The 23,329-nt window shown below is 39.7% G+C and overlaps 1 protein-coding gene across 1 annotated transcript in view; it reads right to left on the bottom strand.

The window, feature by feature from the left end:
- The window catches only part of LOC119975489 (U2 snRNP-associated SURP domain containing), an 83,084-nt gene that overhangs the window by 31,344 nt on the left and 28,411 nt on the right, over positions 1-23,329 (bottom strand). Inside the window, exons 3-12 of the mRNA XM_038815220.1 lie at positions 22,561-22,656; positions 21,058-21,172; positions 16,837-16,958; positions 14,791-14,858; positions 14,518-14,633; positions 12,495-12,527; positions 12,320-12,402; positions 9,640-9,805; positions 8,949-9,157; positions 6,533-6,576 (exon numbers count right to left, since the gene is read on the bottom strand). Of these exons, the coding sequence (XP_038671148.1) occupies positions 6,533-6,576; positions 8,949-9,157; positions 9,640-9,805; positions 12,320-12,402; positions 12,495-12,527; positions 14,518-14,633; positions 14,791-14,858; positions 16,837-16,958; positions 21,058-21,172; positions 22,561-22,617 (1,013 nt within the window). The 5' untranslated portion in view covers positions 22,618-22,656. The remainder of the gene's footprint in view (positions 1-6,532; positions 6,577-8,948; positions 9,158-9,639; positions 9,806-12,319; positions 12,403-12,494; positions 12,528-14,517; positions 14,634-14,790; positions 14,859-16,836; positions 16,959-21,057; positions 21,173-22,560; positions 22,657-23,329) is intronic.

Below are 23,329 nucleotides of genomic sequence, written 5' to 3'. Positions count from 1 at the left end.
TCATTATTCAAAGATAAAATGCTGTAATTTTAAAAATTATAATTGCTAATTAGGTTAAACGCGCAATTGCAGCAGCCAGCTAGTCAACACTTGAGTTGTGATATATTGTACACCATGCACTCCAAAGATCAATTTTCAAACATATATCAAACACTCCAAGGCAGTTTTTTTTCTAAAGGCAGGCAATTGGTGGGCATCAGATATAACGTATTCTTTGAATCACTGAGCAAGCAAAACATGGATGTTCACTCTTACAAACTGAATCTCCCAATTACAGATCAGTCTAAACTGTGGTCATTTTCAGAAAAGTGGACACCCATCACAAGTAAGGGCTGATTCACAGTTTACAGGCTTTTCAGAGCAAATTTAATTATTGAACTTCTTTGCTATAGATCAGCAAATTTCAGCAAAAAAAATTCAGCATAAGCTCTGAAAAGCAGACAACTAAAATGCACCCTTTAGGCTAACCAGATGTGGAAAATGATGTCCCACTTCAGAGATGACAGGCTTGGTCTAGCACTGGGGGAAATCAATAAAATAGAAGCTCTTGCTAGCTTACACAAATACAATGGCTTAAGTCAAGGGGCATGAAAAAGCCTGCAAGACTGGGGTGATGAAACTAGAGTATGCTTCTAATCACCACTCTGTAATCCCCTGTGGACAAGTGCACTTGCTACCCTCTTATCTTTGTGCTATAGAATCAATTTTCATTTTAGATGCGAAAAGCATACAAGTTTTGTTATTTGTTAGGATCCCATAAAGGATTGAGATGGGGAAGGATACTGCATATCAGCCTTTCCTTCCAAGATGGAATGTTTTGTGGAGACACGCGTCTACTTGGTGAGCGAGCTATCAGAGCTCACTATGGGAATAAGTTCTAACATCGTAAACTATGCAAACTCCTGTACATAACACCTCCCATTTGAGGTAGATGGCAAAAGTTATAGAGTAAATATATGATCAAAAACTTTTGCCTTTGCCTCCCTGGTAGCCTGGAGATGGAGCTTATTGGCATGGAGGGACACTGAGCCCCCAAAATCAGGGATTTGGGTTAGTGACATGGCCTGGTTTCTCAGGCTTGAGAAGATCAAGTTCACCCTGAGAGGATCGACATTAGGGTTCACCCGGAGGTGGCAGCCATGTATCGACTTCTTTGGGGAAAATTAAGCTGTTAGCAGATACGATTTGGGGAGAGAGAGAGAGAGAGAGAGAGGGGGGGGGGGGGGGGGGAAGAGAGAGAGAGAGAGAGAGAGAGAGACAGAGAGAGAGAGACAGAGAGAGAGAGACAGAGAGAGAGAGACAGAGAGAGAGACAGAGAGAGAGACAGAGAGAGAGAGAGACAGAGAGAGAGAGACAGAGAGAGAGAGACAGAGAGAGAGAGACAGAGAGAGAGACAGAGAGAGAGACAGAGAGAGAGACAGAGAGAGAGACAGAGAGAGAGACAGAGAGAGAGACAGAGAGAGAGACAGAGAGAGAGACAGAGTGTGAGAGTGAGATATTTAAGTAAGACATGTTGGCTGGGTATGGTAGTCGGTTCGGGGGTGTTATTTCCTGTGTTATGTTTGCATATTCGAAATTGTTGTTAAAAATCACAAATGCCTTAATAAAATTTTTTTTTTAAAAAAAGCAAAAATAATTGGGAGGATTAAAGGCTGCCATCCAATACTCAATACTCCCCTCAAAGTGTAATTCTGCATTGCCGCATCAGTGCTGTTTTTATGATGAAACTTGACATTTACTGCACCCTCAAAAATACGTCGTCCCCCCACCCATTTAAAAATATGCACTTAAAAGTAGGATAATTAAATAAAAGGCACAGGATGGGACTGCACTTCATGTTCAGCTCTACCTGACACCTCCCATTCTGATAAATATATGAAGAATCTACTCAGCTGGTGTCAGTTGTTGGCTCAGTTAAAAGGGGATTAGCACATCTCGCTATCCAATACTCTTGAGCTAAGGCACTTTGTAGCCAGGTACATAGCTCAGGCTAAAAAAAAAATGAAAACGAACTTCCAAATTGGCAAAGGTCTGTCCAGTCCATGCTAAACTAATCTTTTTCAATCCAAAGCTGGGAAGATTCATGAGAAAGTAGAGAGGAAATTCAACTTTTATCTCTTTAAAAGAAAACCAGAATGGAACCAAAGTTGTAAATTTTTTCTGTTCGACCTTAAATAAATCGTCAATCTTATCAATTTAGACTGGATAGATGTTATTTGTGAAAGTCAAAAAAAAATTCCTTTTTGGTTTACTGTGTTGTGCTGGGCAACAAACGGTCATATAAAAACTGAATCTAGTCAGGAATACGGGAAAGGGAAATGGAAACAAAAAAGCAAATAATACCAAACTATTGCAACTCAAATAAAAATGAGTCAGGGTTTATCAAACTGGATTCATTCATATAATTCAAAATAGTAACTGCACAGACCAATACAATAAAGAACCTTCTCCTTTGGTGGTTAAGCTAAATTCCCACCTCAGTCAAAGCATCACTACCCCGTTGCCCCCTTTTTATATGCCTCACAGTGGGCAGCACGGTAGCATTGTGGCTAGCACAGTTGCTTCACAGCTCCAAGGTCCAGAGTTCGATACCCGGCTTGGGTCACTGTGTGGAGTTAGCACGTTCTCCCTGTGTGTGCGTGGGTTTCCTCCGGGTGCTCCGGTTTCCTCCCACAGTCCAAAGATGTGCAGGTTAGGTGGATTGGCCATTTTAAATTGCCCTTAGGTGTCCAAAAAGGTTAGGTTGGGTTACGGGGATAAAGGTGGAGGTGTGGGGTTTAAGTGGGGTTCTCTTTCCTAGGGCCGGTGCAGACTGGATGGGCTGAATGGCCTCCTTCTGCACTGTAAATTCAGTGATTCTATGACCCCCCCCACCCCCAAATTAAATTTAAACGGTGAAGTACATTTAATATAAAGCACATATCCTACAGCTATCTTCACCTTTAGTTATTAGGAACTGTTCCACTACATAACTAAGCCAGTGAACAAAAAGCCTGGTCTTTCTGCAAACAAAACTGGAGCATATAAAATTAATTATCTGATACATAACAGGAATTGTTAATTCAGGTTTCTCCATAATATAACAGTTGCAAACTGCATTTGATCTGGACATCTAAACTTATACCTGTTATTTACACCTGCTGGCTTGTATAATTTTATACAGCAATATCTTTATTTAAAACCTCTCTCAAAACTACATGACAGAGAAAACCTACAGTATGTTAAATACCACACATGATAAATCTACTACAAAGTAGTTTAGGGCCCCTGACACTCAAACCATACCTGTGTAATGACAGTTTCAGTCCACATTAATTTGTTTCAGATTTTTTTTTATGAAGTAAAAAGGTTCCCAGATAAATACTTCCAAAGATATGAATTAGGAGTAGGCCATTCGGGCCCTCAAGTCTGCTCTGCCATTTGATAAGATCATGGTTGGTCTGGTCGTGGTCTCAACTCAACCTACCCGTGTACCCGCCCATAACCATTGATTTCCTTGTCTATCAAAAAGCTACCTATCTCAGCCTTGAATAAATTCAATGACGTCACCAACACTACTTTCTGGGCAATAGAAGGGACAGCACATTGGCATAGTGGTTAGCACTGCTGCCTCACGCCGGGGACACGGGTTTGACTCCGGTCTCGGGTTACTGTCTGTGTCGAGTTTGCACATTCTCCCCGTGTCTGCGTGAGTTCCCTTCGCCTCTTTCTCCTTCTCCTCCTTCTCCTCTCCTTCCCCCCCCCCCCCCCCCCCCCCCCCCCAGAGTTACAGGGACTGAGGATTAGGCCTAGGTGGAGGGCACTTTCAGAGGGTCGGTGCAGACTCGATGGGTCGAATGGCCTCCTCCTGCACTGCAGGGATTTTATGATTCTAAAAAAGGCTAATGATCCTCAAAGTTAAAAAACTAAATTTTAACCATCTTATTCTTAAACTGCGTCCCTTGCTTTTAGTCTGCTCCAGAAGAGGAAACATCTGCCCCGTATCCACCCTGTCAAGCCCCCTTCAGGATCCTATATGTTTCAATAACATCACCTCTCATTCTACTAAACTCCAGCAGATAAAGGCCCAGCCCAACTTGTTCTCATAAGACAACCCCCTTCATCCCAGGAATCAGTCGAGTAAACCTTCTCTGCGCTGTTTCTAATGCAATTATATGCTTTCTTAAAATAAGACCAAAACTGTACATAGTGTAATATATTTCTGCTATCGTAAATTTTAAGTACAACTTTGGCTGGATCTTTTTGTTGGGGGTGAGAGGTGGGTGAGGGGGTGGGGAGTTGCTCCATTTGAGAAACCAAGCATTTGTCCAAACTCATTCCAACTACACCATGCGCAAGTTGACTTAGTGAAACATAAAAGTGTCTATGAACTACCATGTTGCTCTGAAAAATAGTCAATAGAAAAGAAACATTTGTAAACCATTTTTATTCATTGATGTTTGCTTAATACTTGTAGATCATTATCCATTTTTTGTTGGCCATGAACACATCAAATCTACATGGTAAATTAGTTAATTCTTGGAAGACATAGCACCATTTAAAAAATAAAACAAGTGTGTGGTTAGTATTGTAATCAGGTGAGAAGCATCCAGCATCCTCAGTATATTTCTCAAGTTAGTAATTTTCAGGACAGGAAATCACCATTAAAGGAGTGGAGCAGGGACATGTGCGGAGGGTTTAGCATTCTCCTCCATTCTCAAAGGTCAAACATTGGTTGAAAACTATAATTTAATTGAAAAACATGGCGGCGGCAGCATCATAAAATGTGATAAATATTAGGGCCCATATGATAGAAAGATTTCCTGATGCAACAAGGACCTTTCATTTACTAAGTTGTCAAAGGTACATTGTGCAGAATTTGTTTTCCTAAAACTGAAATCCTAACTGTGGTAGCCAACAAATAAAGGATTTTTATAAAAACGATTCAACTAGAGTCAATGAAGCTGATCGTACCAATGACTCTTCAAAATCTGAATACTTTCCCAATCCATTCCATGGTGCTTTGTTCAGGTCCCTCGCTGCAACAGGCAGTTCAGCTTGTGCTGTTCACCACGGCCAATGTCAAACGTCATGAAGAGTTTATTTAAAAGATCAGTGCCCATCACATAGTCAAATTCTGGTGATGGTCGTCACTAAGAATTTTGATGAATGTATATTGCAAGGCAAAGTTCTGATTTAGCTGAGCAAGGGAAGTCTTTTACAGGTTCCACAACAATACCTTTTTACACCTTCGCCCCAAAACAGGCAAAACCATATATACAAACAAAAAACAGACTGCTTATTCTATAGTCTAAACACAATGTGATTACGGTTTAATACTGTGGTGTAAATGGTATTCTGCATTCAACATGCGTCTGAGCCTTCAGCTTGCATATTCCAAAGAGGAAATAGATCCCATACTCCATACCAAATTAACCAAAGACTGATAACAGCTAGTTACTTTGGATATTGACCTCATTTCTCAGCTATTCAAATAATTCTGTAACTATTGTACTTTACACGAATTGCTGTTTAACTTCAGTTAGATACTTTAAATTGCCAATGGTCACAGTATGAGAACAATTTTACTGAAGATGTTTCAATGGCAATACGTTAGTTAAAAAGTTCAATTCCACAAAGTTATGACCAATATCAAAGCCAGCTAAATTTAATTCAATCAGCAAGTTAACATTGTTGTTAATAGAAGCCATCAACAAATTCTGCCCCATTTCCCATCAAGACACCACAGAAACCACCACCTCACCTGTTTCAATTTTGACTTCTGGTACTCTGATCAAGTACAGTTAAACCCAGTCACCTGGTGCTAAGAGAGACACAACCAATTGGAATATCTCAAAAGTATATTAAACAAATTATTGTGCAGCCAACTCACTAAAGTTACTTGTAATTCTCAACAAATGTACAAGTGATGTTTACCAGCAGTTTGCAAGATTAAAAACAATTTCAGGATGAAACATTCAGAACTTCAAACTAACTGCTTGATAAATTCAGCCCACCCAGATACAACTATCATTGACATCAATTACAGACTTTATAGAAGGAACCCAAATCCATACAACACCACTGTAAACACAAATGCTAATTTTTTATAAAACAGTTTAAATGTATGGTACCACTCAAATTTCACACCTTCCCTGCAACATATTGAAACTGAGCAGAAGGCAGGCAAGATTTAAAAGGGCCCGTGTTATCACTAAACAATTTAAATCGTGGTCAATTTAGCATAAGCATGCAAAACTGCAACCAGCAAAACTGTAACCAAGAGCAAACAACTAAATTTTGACAAATCCTGTAGTTTAGAGAAAGTATTGAACATTCCAATTTAGCATTATGATACACAGCTGGCAGACTGAGAAATTCCGTAACACACAAATTCTCATGTTTACAAAACCTGTAGCAACCAAACAAGGGAACCATTGCTCAGCTATCCAGAAACTTAGCCCAAAGCCCATGATTCATGAGAGAAGTCAATTTAAAGAAGGGACACTGTCCACTATCAGCAGCAATGAAAAATGAATGAAGAAACGTGTACCTTTCTGTTGGGATAACCACTTTGACTATGGCGTGCGACAGAGTCTGTATATGAAGTCACATCAGATAATAAAGATAGGATATATGAGTATTGGCAACTTAAGCAGCAAGTACACAAAAATATAAATACATATGCATTTTAAAAACCTTCAAGAAGCCAACATTTATACTGTTATAAATGACTTTTATCAAATTAAAAGGTAAAAGCATGTATTTAATTCAACGGAAATGTGCTAATATAGAAAAGCAGGGATAGAAATAACTATAGATATTTGTCTTGACTATGGCAATGGAATTAGAGCTAGGACAAACCTTTGGCTAGAAACCTTTTGCATAGGAACATTTCCTGGTGCTCATCAGGGTAGCTTATATTTTACAACATATCCAAGGAATATTAAATGGTGAGGTATACTTAGTTCTTTTGATGGACAAAAGGCACGTCACATGTATCTGGGCGATGATTGTACCTGGTTGATATGTGAACATGAGTGCTCGACTTGGAAGTGGTGGGATACACACAATTCAACTTGTGACATCAAGAAGCATGCAATCCACTCACTCGAGGCTCATAGGTTACATATTCTTGAGAACAGTCACGTTCTACATATCCCATCTCTCTCTCTCCCTCCTCTTCCCCACCGCCCCTTGAAAGTATGGTACAATCTAGCATTACCACCAAGATTAAAAAATGAATTAATTTTAAATGAAGTTCATGCACAAGTCAACACTAATATATAGAAAATCTTAAGTGCCCAACTGATAATCTTATGTTGTCCCAGACCTAATGCACAAAGCAAGTCTAAAGACAAATATTTCCAAACAGCTATTCAAAATACTAAAAAAAATCTAAAAAGTCAACAGGGAAAAACTTTGGGAAGCCAATATTCAACTGTCTCCAATGCTGTTTGATATTTAGATATTGGATTTCTTACAGGAATGCAATATTTAACTTTAAAATTATTAATTTAATGTTAAAATATAACTTCCTAATACATGCTTGGAATTGGGTATAATTGTGAAAACTATCTGCCGCAATTAAAAATAAGGCATTTTGACTTGGAAGAGACGTCTAAATGAGTTAAGAAAAAGTATGAAAGAAAATCCAACTACACAAATTGCAGTAACTAAACCATCCTCCCCATACCATCTATTCTCCCGTTTGCAGCCTTTTTTGCTACGAAGAGCTTACACTGGAGTTCTGCTTCTTATCTAGCAACCTGTACAGAATTATCCCCACAAAAAGCAGACAAACATTATTTTTGAAGTTAATCCGTCATTGCAGTGAAGGAGTTTCAACCAACAATTATTGAATGTAAACTGTGTTGAATGTCTGCATTCCAGGTCAAAAGAATGGAATACCACTGTAATGACATGTTCTACTTGGAAGAGCTGAACTTATGGGAACAAATTCTTAAATCAAGTTGTGCACATCAAACTTACAAACGAGCACAGATTGTGTTGTGGGAGTCATCAATAGCTCTTTCAATGCTAATGGCTAGCTGGTGGAATTGGACCTCTGCCAGATATTTAGAGGCAAAGAGGAGGGATGTGGGGAGAAGAATATGGAAATGAAGGAAATAAGACCGTTCTAAAAGCTACAAAGCTTTCCGCCTCATGGGAGGATTTGAAACAGAAATAAAAATTGTGGGGCAAGTGTTTATATAATTGTCGAGAAGAGGTTTTCAATATTGAAAAACACTACTTAAAATAGAAACATTCTGCAAGGCTTCAAAGTCAACTCAGGAAAGTTGTGGGTTATGGAGTTAGAGGTTTCTTCAATGGTCTCTTATGGAGTAGAGTAACATTGCAGACCTCCCTCGTGGTTTGGGGGGGGAGGGGGGGGGGGGGGGGGGAAAGAGATGGGCAGAATCCAGAATAGGGCAAATTGTGCATGGTCCGCAGATAGATCGAGCTTGATGAGTTGAATGGTCTTTTTCATTCCCTCCGTTAAGTTCTTATATTCTCTTCTTTTATGCTTTTGAACAAATATTTTAGTGTTATACAAATGCATATTTCTTCCCACTGCTTTCAATGGGAAAGGGAGAAGTTTAAATAAAACTCAAGTGCCTTGAAGATAAGATTTGTAGCAGGAATATATTTATGCCGATTTACAGATTTCAGCTGTTGTTACCTAGCTGCAATAACGACTCTTACTTTAAATGTTTTGCAGCAACTGATGCTTCACTTGGTTTAGACACCAAAAACTAAAATTTGATTTCTATCCCTGACAAAATGCAAGCAAATATATGATAACTAATACAGAAGGAATGTCTAACAAAAACCTATCATACAGCACAGATCTCCATTAAAATTTATTGTGTTTTAGTTAAAAATTCTACACTAAAACCACGAGATACACAGTTCAACTGCAATAACTTGTATTGCAAAAGTGTCCTCACCTAGACTTTTTAAATTACCTTTTCAAAGTCGTCTTGATTTTTCGGTGGCATCACTGGAGTTGTGGGGTTCTTTAGCCTCTCTCGTGGTTGGGCATTGAAAGGTAACCCAGATGGGGGTGGTGGTAGGCTTAACTCCATCATAGCAGGTGGAATATAAATTGGATGAGGAGGAATGGGCACAGCCTTGCCCCAGCCCAGCTTCATTTCAAATTCCATAATTATCTTCCCTAAAAGAGATCAAACTTTGTGAAGTGAAGTATGGATACGGTATTAGGTACTTTCAAAGTAAAACTGAACAGCATTTTAATTAAAGGTGTGTTTAACCTATTTTTAAAATACATCTTTCTCCCCAACCCTTGCCCCATTTTTGGTGACCTCTGGCATTTGGAACCACGTCAGCATGGTGGATTGCAGTGTAGTCCAGCCTATTGGAGAAATGGTCACATTGGTTTCTAGCACATGCCTCACTATGCCCGTGAGCATCCAGGGGTTTGTTGGGAAAGCCCCATCAGAAATACCTCATTCTTCCCATACAGACCACAATGAATGAGGGTAACTCCATTGATGAAAGCAATCAACTTTGGAACAGCTAGCTGACAAAAACAGCTGATATTTTGCCAGACAACAGTATTGCACAACACCGACAAATCCATCCAGAGCTACACAATTTTTCTTTGACAAGACGATAAATTCATGCCGAACATCTCACCATTTAGATTTTTCAACGCTCTTTCAGCATCTCTCCTGTTCATGTAAGCCACAAATCCGCAATTTCTTTCTCTGGCTCTTTCTTCTTCTGTTCTGGGCCACATAATTTTAACACTAGCCAAGGGACCAAAACGTCCAAACTCCTGACATAGCATTTCTTCATTCATCTGTACATCAGAATGGAACATTTTGTGTAAGCCAAATAGATTTAATGATTAGATAGAATCGTTTGCTACAAAGCAGTAAAATAACTTCTGAACACTAAATCCTTCACAACAATAATTTCAAACATTTCAGGTTCTTCAAATGCTAGATTTATTAAGTGACTTCAAATAAATTAAGGTGTCAATTTAAAAGCTTTAAAAATATCAATGCTTTTCTTTTTAAAATACACTTTGTCATTTGTTTAAATATTTTGATATTAACTTGTTTAAAAATGTACTGCTCTTTCTGGCACAGAGACAATTATTGTATTCTGGCAAAATTCAGTACATTCTTCCTCTGTGGACCGTTGAAATTTTATAAGTTTACTAGAATTTTATTGACATAGAATTTAGAATTCATAGTGCAGAAGGAGGCCATTTGGCCCATCGGGTCTGCACCGGCCCTTGGAAAGAGCACATCACTTAAGCCCCAACCTCCACCCTATACCTGTAACCCAGTAACACCACATAACCTTTTTGGTCACTAAGGGCAATTTAGCATGACCAATCCACCTAGTCTGCACATCTTTGGACTGTTGGGAGGAAACGGAAGCACCTGGAGGAAACCCACGCAGACACGTGGAGAACACACAGACTCTGCTCAGACAGTGACTGAAGCCGGGAATCAAACCTGGAACCCTGGCACTGTGAAGCAACTGTGCTAACCACTGTGGTACTGTAATGCCCCAAGACAAGATTTAAGACAAGATTTTTTATTCCTTTAGGCTGGCACGGTCAAAATTAGCTGCCAGTCTTGAGAAGGTAGTGGTAAGCCAAAATCAAAACAATCAAGACGTCATATCAAGAAGTAATTAAAACAATCACACTGCTGAAGATCTGGAGTCACTTGTAGGCCTTACCTTTCTGACAATCCTGTAGTTACATGGCTCCATTACTGAAACTAGCTTCTTATTCCGGATTTATTTAATGAATTTAATTTAAAATCCTCAGCAACCACGGTGAATTTAAACTCTCATCTCTGGATCATTAGTCCAGGACTCTGGATACCTGGTCCAGTAACCCAACCACTATGCTCCCATTTCCAGCAATAAAGATCGATAGTTCAATATTAAATTTTCTTTAAAGTTTAGTCACCTAGAGCAGCCATGACAACTGTGTTCTTAGAGAAGTGTCCAGAAGGTAGGCATTCATCTGGACAAACAATGGAATATTGAAGAAAGAGAACCTCAAAGTAGCTTGCTCCAGACTACCATTGGTGGGGGAATGAAGTAGCTCAGCAGAAGGCAAAACAAGACAGTTAAGTTTGATAAAGGTAATCGGCCAGCAGGAGAGCAGTAAGAAATACATCAATATATCGATGTGCCACAACAATACCCATTGTTAAAAGGGATTCAAATGCTCGAGACCATAGCATCTCATCCTCAGTTTTTCATTACCCCTGGCCACACTGCTATGTCACTCATTTATTACATTGATAGGGATGTTGAACAATGACTGGATGCATCATTTTGGGCCACTCTACTCTAAATACTAACCCTATGAAGAGCATCAGCTTTGACATTCTAAGCTAGGGCCTCACCTCAAGCTTTTGTGCCCCAAGGGGTGAAATCACCATGGCCTATTCCCACTCAGCAACATAGGAATTCAATGTACACTCAGACTGTACGCATGACTGCTTGCTGACAGTGATCCCGATCCTGCATTGATCAGAAAAACCTCGACCACTCTGACTCTGTTTTTATATTAAACTGTTGAACTTTCTTTTTTTTTCTATTGAGCACTCTCTCTTTTACGTTCCTCAAAGTCCACTCTTCTTAGCCTCTGACCTCCTGCCCCTTTTTTAGTTTCCTGTATTTTATAATCACTTGTTTTTCTTTGTTGCCTGCTTCTTCTCTTTCTTTCCAAACTTGGAATGTAGAGAAATCCACCATGGGCTCTTCCATCTTTCGTTTCTCCACCAACTTCCATGATCTCCACTGGTATTTTGGGTGCATCTTTAGATTCATGATTTGAATTCTCAAATATTGCTTTTTAAATCAAAAGTGCATCAACACAAAAACTGTACAACGGGAAGTACGGTAGCATAGTGGTTAGCACTATGGCTTCACAACGCCAGGGTCCCAGGTTCGGTTCCCGGCTTGGGTCACTGTCTGTGCGGAGTCTGCACGTTCTCCCCATGTCTGAGTGGGCTTTCTCTGGATGCTCCAGTTTCCTCCCACAAGTCCCAAAAGACGTGCTGTTAGGTAAATTGGATATTCTGAATTCTCCCTGTGTGCCCGAACAGGCTCTGGAATGTGGCGACGAGGGGATTTTCACAGTAACTTCACTGCAGTGTTAATATAAGCCTACTTGTGACAATAAAGATTATTTATTTTTATTTGAAATGCAAAGAGTGACTGTTCATTTTTCCACATAAATACAATTAATTTAGAATTCCCAATTAAACTGTGAATATGTCTTTAAGGATAACTGCTGTGTTTTGTTCACGTGATGAGATTTATTTATTTTTAAAATTACCTTCGGATTAATGTTACCGATATATAAATTAGTAGTAGTTGGATCGCCTGCATCATGAGAACCGGGGGTAAATTCTTCAAGTGCTAGAAGACGAAACAAGTTTTCAGTAAAATTTTCAAACGTCACACAAGTGAAAGAAGTTTAACTTTCCAAAATATGAAGCAGCAATAGTTACCGTTTGTTTGCCTGTTTCTCCTCGAAGATTCCGCTGAAAAGAGACACAATATTTTCTTCAGTGTGTTGTGCTTTCAAATACAGAGGTAGAAAATTTACCGTGGCCACAAGCCAGCAGTACTGGCCACAGCAATTGCAAAATACATTTTGTGCAAACCTGATCCAAACACACAATTTCAACAAACTTCCATGAATCAAACACACACTGGATAAAATTCTGCAGTCAAGCATAAATCATTTCACAATTTTTCTTGTGCTTACCACACTTAATGCTAATACACTGTCAAATGTACTAGACAATTATGGGCTGGATTCACCATCGTCGGGATCCTCCCCTTCGCTAGCAGCACATTGACGCCCACAGATTTCCCGATGGCGTGGGGGTGCCCACAATGGGATGCCCCATTGGCCATCTGGCGGAACGGAGGATCCTGTTGCCGGCGGGCCGGAGAATCCCGCCCAAGATATTCAACTCACTTATTTTACGTATGCAAGTTTGACATTTCTTTCTATCAATGGGTAAAATTGAATCAGTTATAAATGACCAATGAAGGTCACTTAAGTGGCCAGAGAGGGAGTCACATGTTATGGTGAAAAGACAGGTATAGGAAAAGGCCCAAAAAGATTTGGGTTGTGGCTTTTTCTTATCAACAAAAATTCTCCAGGCAAATAATGGGTCAGTAGTGCAGTGCAATGGAGAATCGGGAAATAATCCGACAAAACATAATCCAAAACTAAATGTTGGTGAATTGAGAAGAAACGGAGGGCTGCTACAAGTTAAAGCCACGACTTGCAAAAGCAGGTATTTCTGAAGAATGCCTGTGTTTTTCTTCCTCACCCCTGCTTCCTGTGGTATTTTGGGACATTTAAAATGACCAGTAGAAATGAAAGGGAACATTCATCGACAATGGAGGTATGAATAACTGTGGGATGGGCGGAGACTTTTGTTCACAAACACCTCTGTCAGAAACCTAATATATTACCAAAAAACAGGCCAAAAGATAGAGATAAAGTTCTCAAGCATTTGACTACAAGCAGTGTTGCTCTCAACATTTGATGCAAAAGGTAACTTCAGGCTGCTCTCATGCACCTCCTAGTGTCTGTTTACAGGACGGCAGCCCAAATAGAGGGAGAAAGCACGCACAAACAACCTCACTTGGAACAATCTGCTGCCTAGAAGAATTAAAGTATCTCAAATACTCAGATTAGCAAAGCAAATTCGGCAACAGACTGACTTTCGTTAATAAAGAGGAACATGTCTAATATTGCAAAATGTATCAGTGTCACATAAAATAAGCAGTTTAGAAGACTGCTGCCTCACAGCACCAGCACCCCAGGTTCAATTCTGGCCTTGGGGGACTGAGTGCAAACTCCACACATTCTCCCCCACGTCTGCATAGGTTTCCTCTGGGTTCTCCCGTTTTCTCTCAGTCCAAAGATGTGCCAGTTAGGTGGGGTTACGGGGATAGGACGGCCAAGTGGGTCTAGGCTGGGGTGCTCTTTCAGAGGGTCGGTGCAAACGTGATGGGCTGAATGGTCGTCTCCTGCACTGTATGAATTCTAGGGTTCCAAGTGCCTTTTTGCATCTGTACATTTTTGTGGTTAACTGTTGGGCACAAAGTACACAACTGTTGTTTGCAAAATAAAAATTCTGGATGGAACTCCAAGTCCAATAAAGGAAGACTGTAAATGTTTATTAAAATCTGTTTTTGAGTTACCGAGGCGAGAACTCAACTCATGTGACTATTCGCCAGAATATTTCTCGAAAAACATACTTTCAAATTGAAACAATTATTTGGCAAGGGAATAACAATCATAAAGTTAACTCCAAACCTGTGCGACAAATTAATTTATAAAGACAGCAAGAATAAAATTACGTTGACCCCATGATTCCAGAGTAGGAGCAATATATATTTCTGAACTATAAAAGTTAAATTTATGTATTAACACTCAAAATACAATCAAATCCTTGTTTAAAATGAACGCCAGATCAGGTTACATTTCTGGTACAAGATTTTACTCACATGAGCGACGGCTTTGTGAAGAATCTTCGGACGGCAGAGGTTCAAATCGACTGGGCCTGAAAGGAGCATCCTTGCCTCCTTTTGTTTTCTGTCTTTCATCACGTTCTTCTTGAATTCTGAAACCCATATGAAATCCATATCATACTCTGCAAGTAATGCTCATAGGAACAGACAAAATAGGTGTAGGCCACTCTACCCCTCGAGCCTGTTGTGCTAAATTTTGATTTAACTATATCAAAACATTACCTTTTTTAAAAGTTGATATCTACTTACTGTTTTAATTCCTCCTTGAATAGTTCCAAATTACTTTTTTTCTTCTCTCTTTCACCCTTTTTTAGGGGCTAGGAAAATGTAATGGTATTGTTAAAATTAATTGAGATGTACCTTTGAAAAATTTAAGCTGCATAAATAGTGAAAAGCTACTGAAGAACAGCATCTGCCTTCAAGGTCAAAAATACAAAGTTGAAGTGTTCCAATGAATAATTTTAAGTGTAGTTACTATTATTTAGGCAAACTTGGTAGCTAACTTTCCCAGTGATATCAGACAGCAAATGAGAAGGCCAGGCAATCTATTCTCATAATTGTAATCGATACGTCGTAAAGAAATGATGCCCCATTCATACATAAAAGTAGCTTTTCAGGAGAGAATTTAGGAAACACCTCTTCATGTAAAAAGTAGTCAAGCATGGAACTCTTGCTGACCGAAGGGGTGTACAATGGAATACTCAGGTTGATCAAATTACTGGTACGAGATTTAAAAGGATCACTAGAGTAGTTGTAGTAAGAATGTGACCCAAGGGTCAGGGTCAAGATAAGTGGATAACGACAATTGAGCAAATAGTCAGGCTAGATAAGGCAAGTTTATGTTTTTGAATTAACTACTGATGTGGTTTGTGTTAAAGGTCAGGTCACTGTGACTTGTAATTGCGGATATATAGAACTAGACGTGCGAGAGAAGAACAATGTGAGTAAATGATGGCGTTTTATGAGGATGATGTAAATATATGGAAGAAATGGTGTAAATTTGAGTCGCCTCTTGGAGCAATCCGAGGGTGCTATCCCCTGTATGCATACTTGCATTGAATAAACTGCTGCTTGATTCACCGACAGTTGACTGTGTTAAGTGTCTTTAGTTATACCACAACACTGACGAAAGCAATAGATGCTAGTTCAAATAATAATTTTAAATCAGAGAGCTCTTTTATTACTACAAGGGTACGAGAGGCCATAGGGAGGCGGTGGCATACAGGTATTGTCATTGGACTAGTAATCCAGAGACCCAGAATAATTTTCTAGGGATCAGGGTTTGAATTCCACCATGGTAGGTGGTGACATTTGAATTCAATACAAATCTGCCATCTTTACCTGGTCTGGCCTACATGTGACTCCAGACCCACAGCAATGTGGTTGGCTTATAACTGCCCCCCCTTAAGGGCAATTAGGGATGGCCAATAAATGCAGGCCCAGCCAACAACATGCACATCCCATGAACTACCGTAATTTTTTTCTTTAAATGAAGGACGGTGGAACAAACTAAGATACCAATCAGCCATGATTTCACAATGATGAACTAGGTTCATGAGGCTGAATAGTTTCCTCCTGTTCCCAGGTTGTTAGCCACATCCAGCATGCTCTTTTTTGAATAGCGAATAAAATCTTTTATATCCGCATCTCATGCAAGAGGCAACATCTATAGTAAACCAATACTGCACCAAGGTTTCAGATCAGATTACACGTTCAAGTACTGAAGTGGGGTTTGAACCCACAACCTGACTTTGAAGCCATTGTGCAATGAACTGTTCCAGTCTGGGTGCTTTCAACTCATGCACTCCAAGCGGGGACCAGTAAATACTCCGGATGATTTACATGAACTGGCCAAGAGGAACTGACCCACTGGATAAACATTCTGATCCAAATGGGCCATGAAGTGAATTTTTAAAAAATCAGTTTCACACTTTTTCCTATTGAAGAACAGTCTAACGATGTACTTCCAATCCTCATTCAATGGATGGCTGGAAGGTCTGTGGCATCTCGTCAAATTTTCTGCACTTCTATCTCAGAGAAAGCATCTGGTCTACATCTGCCAACTGCAGAATAGCTGGGTGGAAACATAGTGATGGGAATTGTAAGGGCAGGTCTATAAATTATCACTGTATAATAGATGTAGCGCCCCCGTAACATTATTGTAGTGTCCTTTGAGATGTAAAGATCTGAATGGGGATATGTTTGTTCTGATGCATTTGACTTTTTAATATTCTGCAAATTCAGAAAAAGCTAGCTCATTCATGCAAGAAGCAATAACCAAAATGAAACACTTACCGGCTTCTTGGGATCTGATATGAAAGACGGTGAAGTTGATTTCTCGGGCGGTATGCTCTTTATCTCTGGAACCCGTGTAGAAGGCTTGTACAATTTTCCTTTCTGTTCCTCCAATCGTTCTTCTAAGGAGCAAAAATAAATACTTTATTTTATGATTTAATAAATACTTGATTTTCACACAATCAACAGTGCAATTCCTGGGTTTAAACTGTGACAATTCATGCATCTGCATCATGCTAATGATTGCAAACTATCAAATCAGTACGAGACCAGATAGAGGGCTCCGTTACTGGTAATATACCATAAAAGGCAACGTTTGTTCTTAGTAAGCAGTTCAGTAAAAGTTTTGGGGAGGAATGGGGCATTTTGACTGCTTGCTTGTTTCAGAATTTCATGATTTACTAAAAGTTGCAGCAGTATCTCAAAAAACAGTCCACCGTTCCTGAACAGATTACAGCAGGCTTAAGAATTCATGTAGTGTTTTTCAGAATTGTTGGCAGAGTTAGACAAATTTGTAATTTTTGTGAGATCCCAAAGTACTGAGAAAGTTTATTCATAGGATGTCTGATACTAAACTTTCTATCCTGAGCACTGTCGATAAGGAAAGTCAATTGAAATTTCTAAAATATCCATTTACAGATGATCTTTTAACACACTATTTGTCGCACACTGATACCTTCCTTCCTACTGCACCTACACCATGTTCATCTTTATATACGTACATGGATCATCCATGTATCCATCATTGGTAACAACTTCCCTGCATCTACCCTGTCTAGTCCTGTTGGAATTTTACAAGTCTCTATGAGATCCCCCCTCACTCTTCTGAACTCCAGCGAGAACAATCCCAACCTACTCAATTTCTCCTCATATGGCAGCCCCACCATCCCTGGAATCAGTCTGGTAAACCTTCGCTGCACTCCCTCGAGAGCAAGAACATCCTTCCTCAGAGGAGACCAAAACTGCACACAATACTCCAGGTGTGGTCTCACCCAAGGCCCTGTACAATTGCCGTAACAAATTCCTGCTTCTATACTCAAATACTTATCGCAATGAAGGCCAACATACCATTAGCCTTCTTTACCGCCTGCTGCACCTGCATGCTTACCTTCAGCGAATGGTGCACAAGGACACCCAGGTCTCTCTGCATATGCCCCTCTCCCAATTTACAACCACTGAGGTAGTAATCTGCCTTCTTGCTTTTGCTTCCAAGTGAATAACCACATACTTATCCAAATTATACTGCATCTGCCATTGATTTGCTCACTTGCCCAATTTGCCCAGATCATGCTGCAGGATCCCTGCATCCTCGCCACAATTCACCCTCCCACCTAACTTGGTATCATCTGCAAACTTTGAGATGTTAAATTTTGTTCCCTCATCCAAATCATTAATATATATTGTGAATAGCTGGGCTCCCAACACCGATCCCTGTGGTACCCCACTACTTACTGCCTGCCAATTTGAAAAGGACCCATTAATCCGTCATCTTTTTTTCCTCTGCCAACCAGTTTTCTATCCACCTCAATACATTTCCCCCAATCCCATGCGCTTTAATTTTGCAAAATAATCTCTCATGCGGGACATTGTCAAATGCCGTCTGAAAGTCCAAATATACCACATCGACTGGCTCCTCCTTGTCAACTGTACTGGTTACATCTTCAAAGATTTATATAAATGACTTGGATGAAGGGACTGAAGATAAGGTTGTGAAATTTGCTGAAGACACAAAGTAAACTGTGAAGAGGACACAAGGAGGCTTCAAAGGGACATAGATAGGTTAAGTGAGTGGGCAAAATTCTTGCAAATGGAGTATAATATCCACTTTGGCAGCAAGAATAAAAAACCGCATTATCTAAAATGGTGAGAGATTGCGAAGTTGAGGTGCCCTAGTTGACGAATCACAAAAGGCTAGTATGCAGCTACAGCAAGTAATCAGGAAAGCTACTGAAATGTTATCATATAATGAGGGGGATGGATTACAAAAGTAGGGAGGTTATGCTTCAGTTCCACAGGGCATTGGTGAGACCACATCTCATCAGCATTGGTCTTCTTATTTAAGATGTAACTGCTTTAGAAGCAGTTCAGTGAATGATGTGGAGATGCCGGCTTTAGACTGGGATGGGCACAGTAAGACGTCTACAACACCCGGTTAAAGTCCAACAGGTTTTGTATCACTAGCTTTCGGAGCACAACTCCATCAGGTGAGTAAATTGTGAAGAGTACACAAGGAAGCTTCAAAACTTCAGTAAAGGCTGAGTAGACTAATACCAGAAATGTGAGAGTTGTTTCATGAGGAAAGGTTTGGAGAGGTTAGGTTTGTATCCCCCTAGTGCTTAGAAAAGTAAGAGGTGACTTGATCATAACCTTTAAGGTCCTGAGGGTTATTGACAGAGTGGATGTATTGAAGATGTTTCATCTTGTTGGAAAGTCTAGAACTAGGGATCAATGTTTAAAAATAAAGGGGTGGTCGTTTAAGGCAGAGATTAAGAGATTTTTTTCTCTCCCCAAGGGTCGTGAGCTCTGGAACTCTCTTCTCAAAAGACAGTGGAAGCAGATATTTAGATTTTTTTTAATAAAAAGGCTGAGCTGAATAGATTCTTGATTAACAAGGGGGTGAAAGGTCATCGGGGGCAAGCAAAATCAGCCATGATATTAAATGGCGGAGCATGCTCGAGGGGCTGAATGGCCTACTCCTAATTCATATGTTTGTTTCAGGAGCTTGGGGCTGAAGTGCAACCAAAATTTGAGTCGTCGCCCTTTCAAATAACCAAATAACCTTTGGCATTCTAGATAAACATGGAACAGAGATTCCTCAAAGCTTCAGAAAGTTATTTTTGTAAAGGTGCTCAAGATAAGTGATCAATCAGTATCTTCCAGTTGTTTAACTTTAACAATACAATTAACATTATTTAACACCCTTGGACAGCCCGGTTAAGGTTAACTAGTTTAACTTCTGCACTCAAGGAAGGCTTTTAAAAAGAACACGGTTCAGGAGAAAACCTTTGCATAAAACTGCTAAAATACTGCCTAGCTTTACTTTGTGTTTTGGACTCTTTGACAGAATGCCACCATCTTCTTGACTATATCGTTGGCACATCACATACAAAACTTTAGAAGCAGTTGGTCTTCTTTCTACAATAGCAATTATGTTCACCACCGAACCCAACAAGGTATATTCTCATAACCTACCCTCCCCATGTGATACCTTCTACCAGCTGTCATCAAAGTCTCAGGAGTTTTTTCTTCTGCCAAAGGACATTGAACTCTACTTTCAGCACAATGGAAGAGATTATAGAGAACAGCTTGCAAGCAAGGCTGGTCACCTTAGTGTTTTAGAAAGTCAGATCGAACACCACATATGAAACCTACTGTCACTTCATTGCTTAATTCTGATACTCATGAGCAGCTTTGATAAGCAGTAGCAAATCTCATCAATATCCCTAGTCAAAATTCATACAGTGCAGAAGGCAGCCATTTGGCCCATCAAGTGTGCACCAACCCTCTGAAAGAGCACCCTACCTAGCACACAATCCACCCCAACCTATCCCCATAACTCAACCTGGGTGGCAACTTAGCATAGCTAATCCACCTAACCTGCACATCTTTGGACTGTGGGAAATAGCGGGAGCACCCGGAGGAAACCCACGCAGGCACGGGGGGAATGTGCAAACTCCACGCAGTCACCTGAGGCCAGAATTGAACCCGGGACCCTGGAGCTGTGAGGCAACAGTACTAACCACTGTGCCACCGTGCTGCCCCATGCCTTGTGATAAGTCAGACTTGAGCCCCCCTCCCTTAAACCCATCATCTATTAGGCCACTGATTGTAATGTGGCTTGTTAATTGGGGATTCATTTAAAGATTATTTAACTACTTACAGTAAAGAACTCACAAATAGTGTAGCAAACATATCAAAAACACAGTTCAACTTAAGTATCAGAAAAGGGAAAAGTAGACAAGTTAGGATCCTACACTCAGTCAAGGAACACTGAGGCCACTTGGCTCAACAAAACTGCCATTTTGTACTACTTTGATTCTGGGTTTAAACCCTTACCTACATGAAACAAATTAAGTTTACGTAGGAAAATAGTTCAAGCTGTGACATCAGCACACAAAATAACATGCTCCAATTCTAACTGGATTGTGAAAGGACTCCTGACATGACTCATTTCAATAAAATGCCATTTTTCCTACTTGCTGCATTTAGTTCATAACTTACCTTTTGTTGCATTTACAATGCCACCTCTGACAAAAGCTTTTACTTTACTGGAGTCTGCTCCCTCAAAGGAGGCCAAAAATTCTTCATAAATCTCAGCAGCTGCCTTCTCATCTTCCTGAAAGAAAATGTCCAATATTAGTCTCTTGCATTTGTAACCATATTTTCCATTGATGGTTTCACAAAAATATACGTTGAAGATCATTTAGTCAATCAGAAAAATATATACTCACTGTCCCATTGGTTTGAATAATGGCATGTGGCAGTGAATTACAGAATTTTCTATATATGCACACATATGCTTGAAACATGTAAATGAATGCAATACCAAGAAACTTGAAGGAAGGGGAAATCTAACAACGCGAGAGTCTGAACATCTTTGATAACTGTGATGGAAAATGTCCGTATGTCATTCATTACCTTATTCCTGCCATCAATAGCATCTTTGTTCCCCAATAGCTATCTTATAAGGATAATACCTGAGCCTTGCAGACCAAATTATCCTGTTCTATGCCTCATTAGGTCTTAATTTGAATGGCATTATTCGTTAATTTCAGCACACCTTGTTTTAAGGATGGGGGGAAAAAAAGAAGAGAATACACAATTATTGATCACTACCCAGTGATCCTTGATGCAAAATGCACGATTTGACAGATATTGGATCAAGACAGGATTGTTATTGGCTGCAATGGCCACCTCTTGTCAATGCATCCTCGTCCTATGCCAGGCTCAGCCTAACACTCAGTCTCAGGCATGAATTAAAAAGTTATTTAAAATCAAACAGCAGGGGACTTCTGGCACCCTTGGAACCGTGTCCTAAATGAGTCAGCTTCTATAAGAAGGAAGAAAGATAAGGTGCAAAAATAAAATTGGAAAAAATGATGTTTATTTTTGCTATTTTAAAAAATTATGTTGGCTTAACAACCATAACTAAAATAATTCTGTTCTCAGTAAAAAAAAAATTAAATTATCCAAGCTAAAAATCTGATATAGATGAAAAAGAACTGGGTAAAATTGGCATTTTAAAAAATTCATCTCCCTCTTCCCACATACAAGCAGGAAACACTGAAAACAGCCAAAAAGGAAGATCCATTGACAGACGTTTAGACCGTTTGACAAGACTCTCTTCGTTTCTCTTTTCGGATACTCTAATATTTTTAAAATCTTTTTTTTTATAAATTTAGATTACCCAATTATTTTTTCCAATTAAGGGACAATTTAGCGTGGCCAATCCACCTACTCTGCACATTTTTGGGTTGTGGGGGCGAAACCCACGCAGACACGGGGAGAATGTGCAAACTCCACACGGACAGTGACCCAGAGCCGGGATCGAACCTGGGACCTCAGCGCCGTGAGGCGGTTGTGCTAACCACTAGGCCACCGTGCTGCCCCCGGATACTCTAATATACCTGCTGTGCTTTTTCAGCACTCTTTTTACATTTCAGGTTTTGTTCCTCATGATTCTTTTGCTATCTGCCTTCCATGCATATGCCAAAGATTTCATACCTTCTTTTTAATTTCCTCCTGTTCCTTTTTACTGAGGGTCCTCTTTGAGGCAGTCATTCTGTCAGCGTCTTGGGTTCTTAGTTAATCAGAAGCACGCTGAAGAAGAGAAAATAAGATTAACTTTGCAGCTGATGACTAGCAGTAAACATCTAAAGTGATATTCTCTGAATTTTGAACTTAGAGAATTAAATGCACAAGTAATTTTAGGATAATATTAGCACTACACACAGAAATTACAGGCACCACATATCTGTGAAAGTTCGTCCAATATATGAGCTAGGGAAAAAATGCTAGAACGCCATCTGCACCTGTTAAAAGAACAAGTCAACTTCTGATACAAACCTTGATCAGAATTCCGTTTAGACCAAACGTCTATATTTTCCTGTCTTTTTTCATTATAGATGCCGACAAGCCGGGTACTTCTCATATTTATATTCTCCTGCCAGAATGGTTTTATTTGATAGAGTTGTACAGAAACACTAGTAAATATGATTTCCAGCTGACAAATATCATTGGCCTATATTTTTTATTTAATACTGTCCTGCTCTTTAAAAAGCCTCTTGGGTTCGATAAAGTCTCAATACACACAAGCGATAACAGGGGTTGTATGCAAAGAGGACATGCAATTCCATGCATGTGCACAGGATAACAAGTTAAAGTTAACCCAAATATATTTATTAATAATAATAATAATAAATCATCTTTTATTGTCACAAGTATGAAGTTACTGTGAAAAGCTCCTAGTTGCCACATTCCGGCGTCTGTTCGG

The sequence above is a fragment of the Scyliorhinus canicula genome, chromosome 13, assembly GCF_902713615.1.
Source record: "Scyliorhinus canicula chromosome 13, sScyCan1.1, whole genome shotgun sequence".
Lineage (NCBI taxonomy): Eukaryota > Metazoa > Chordata > Chondrichthyes > Carcharhiniformes > Scyliorhinidae > Scyliorhinus > Scyliorhinus canicula.
This window is presented reverse-complemented; position numbering and strand designations above follow the sequence as displayed.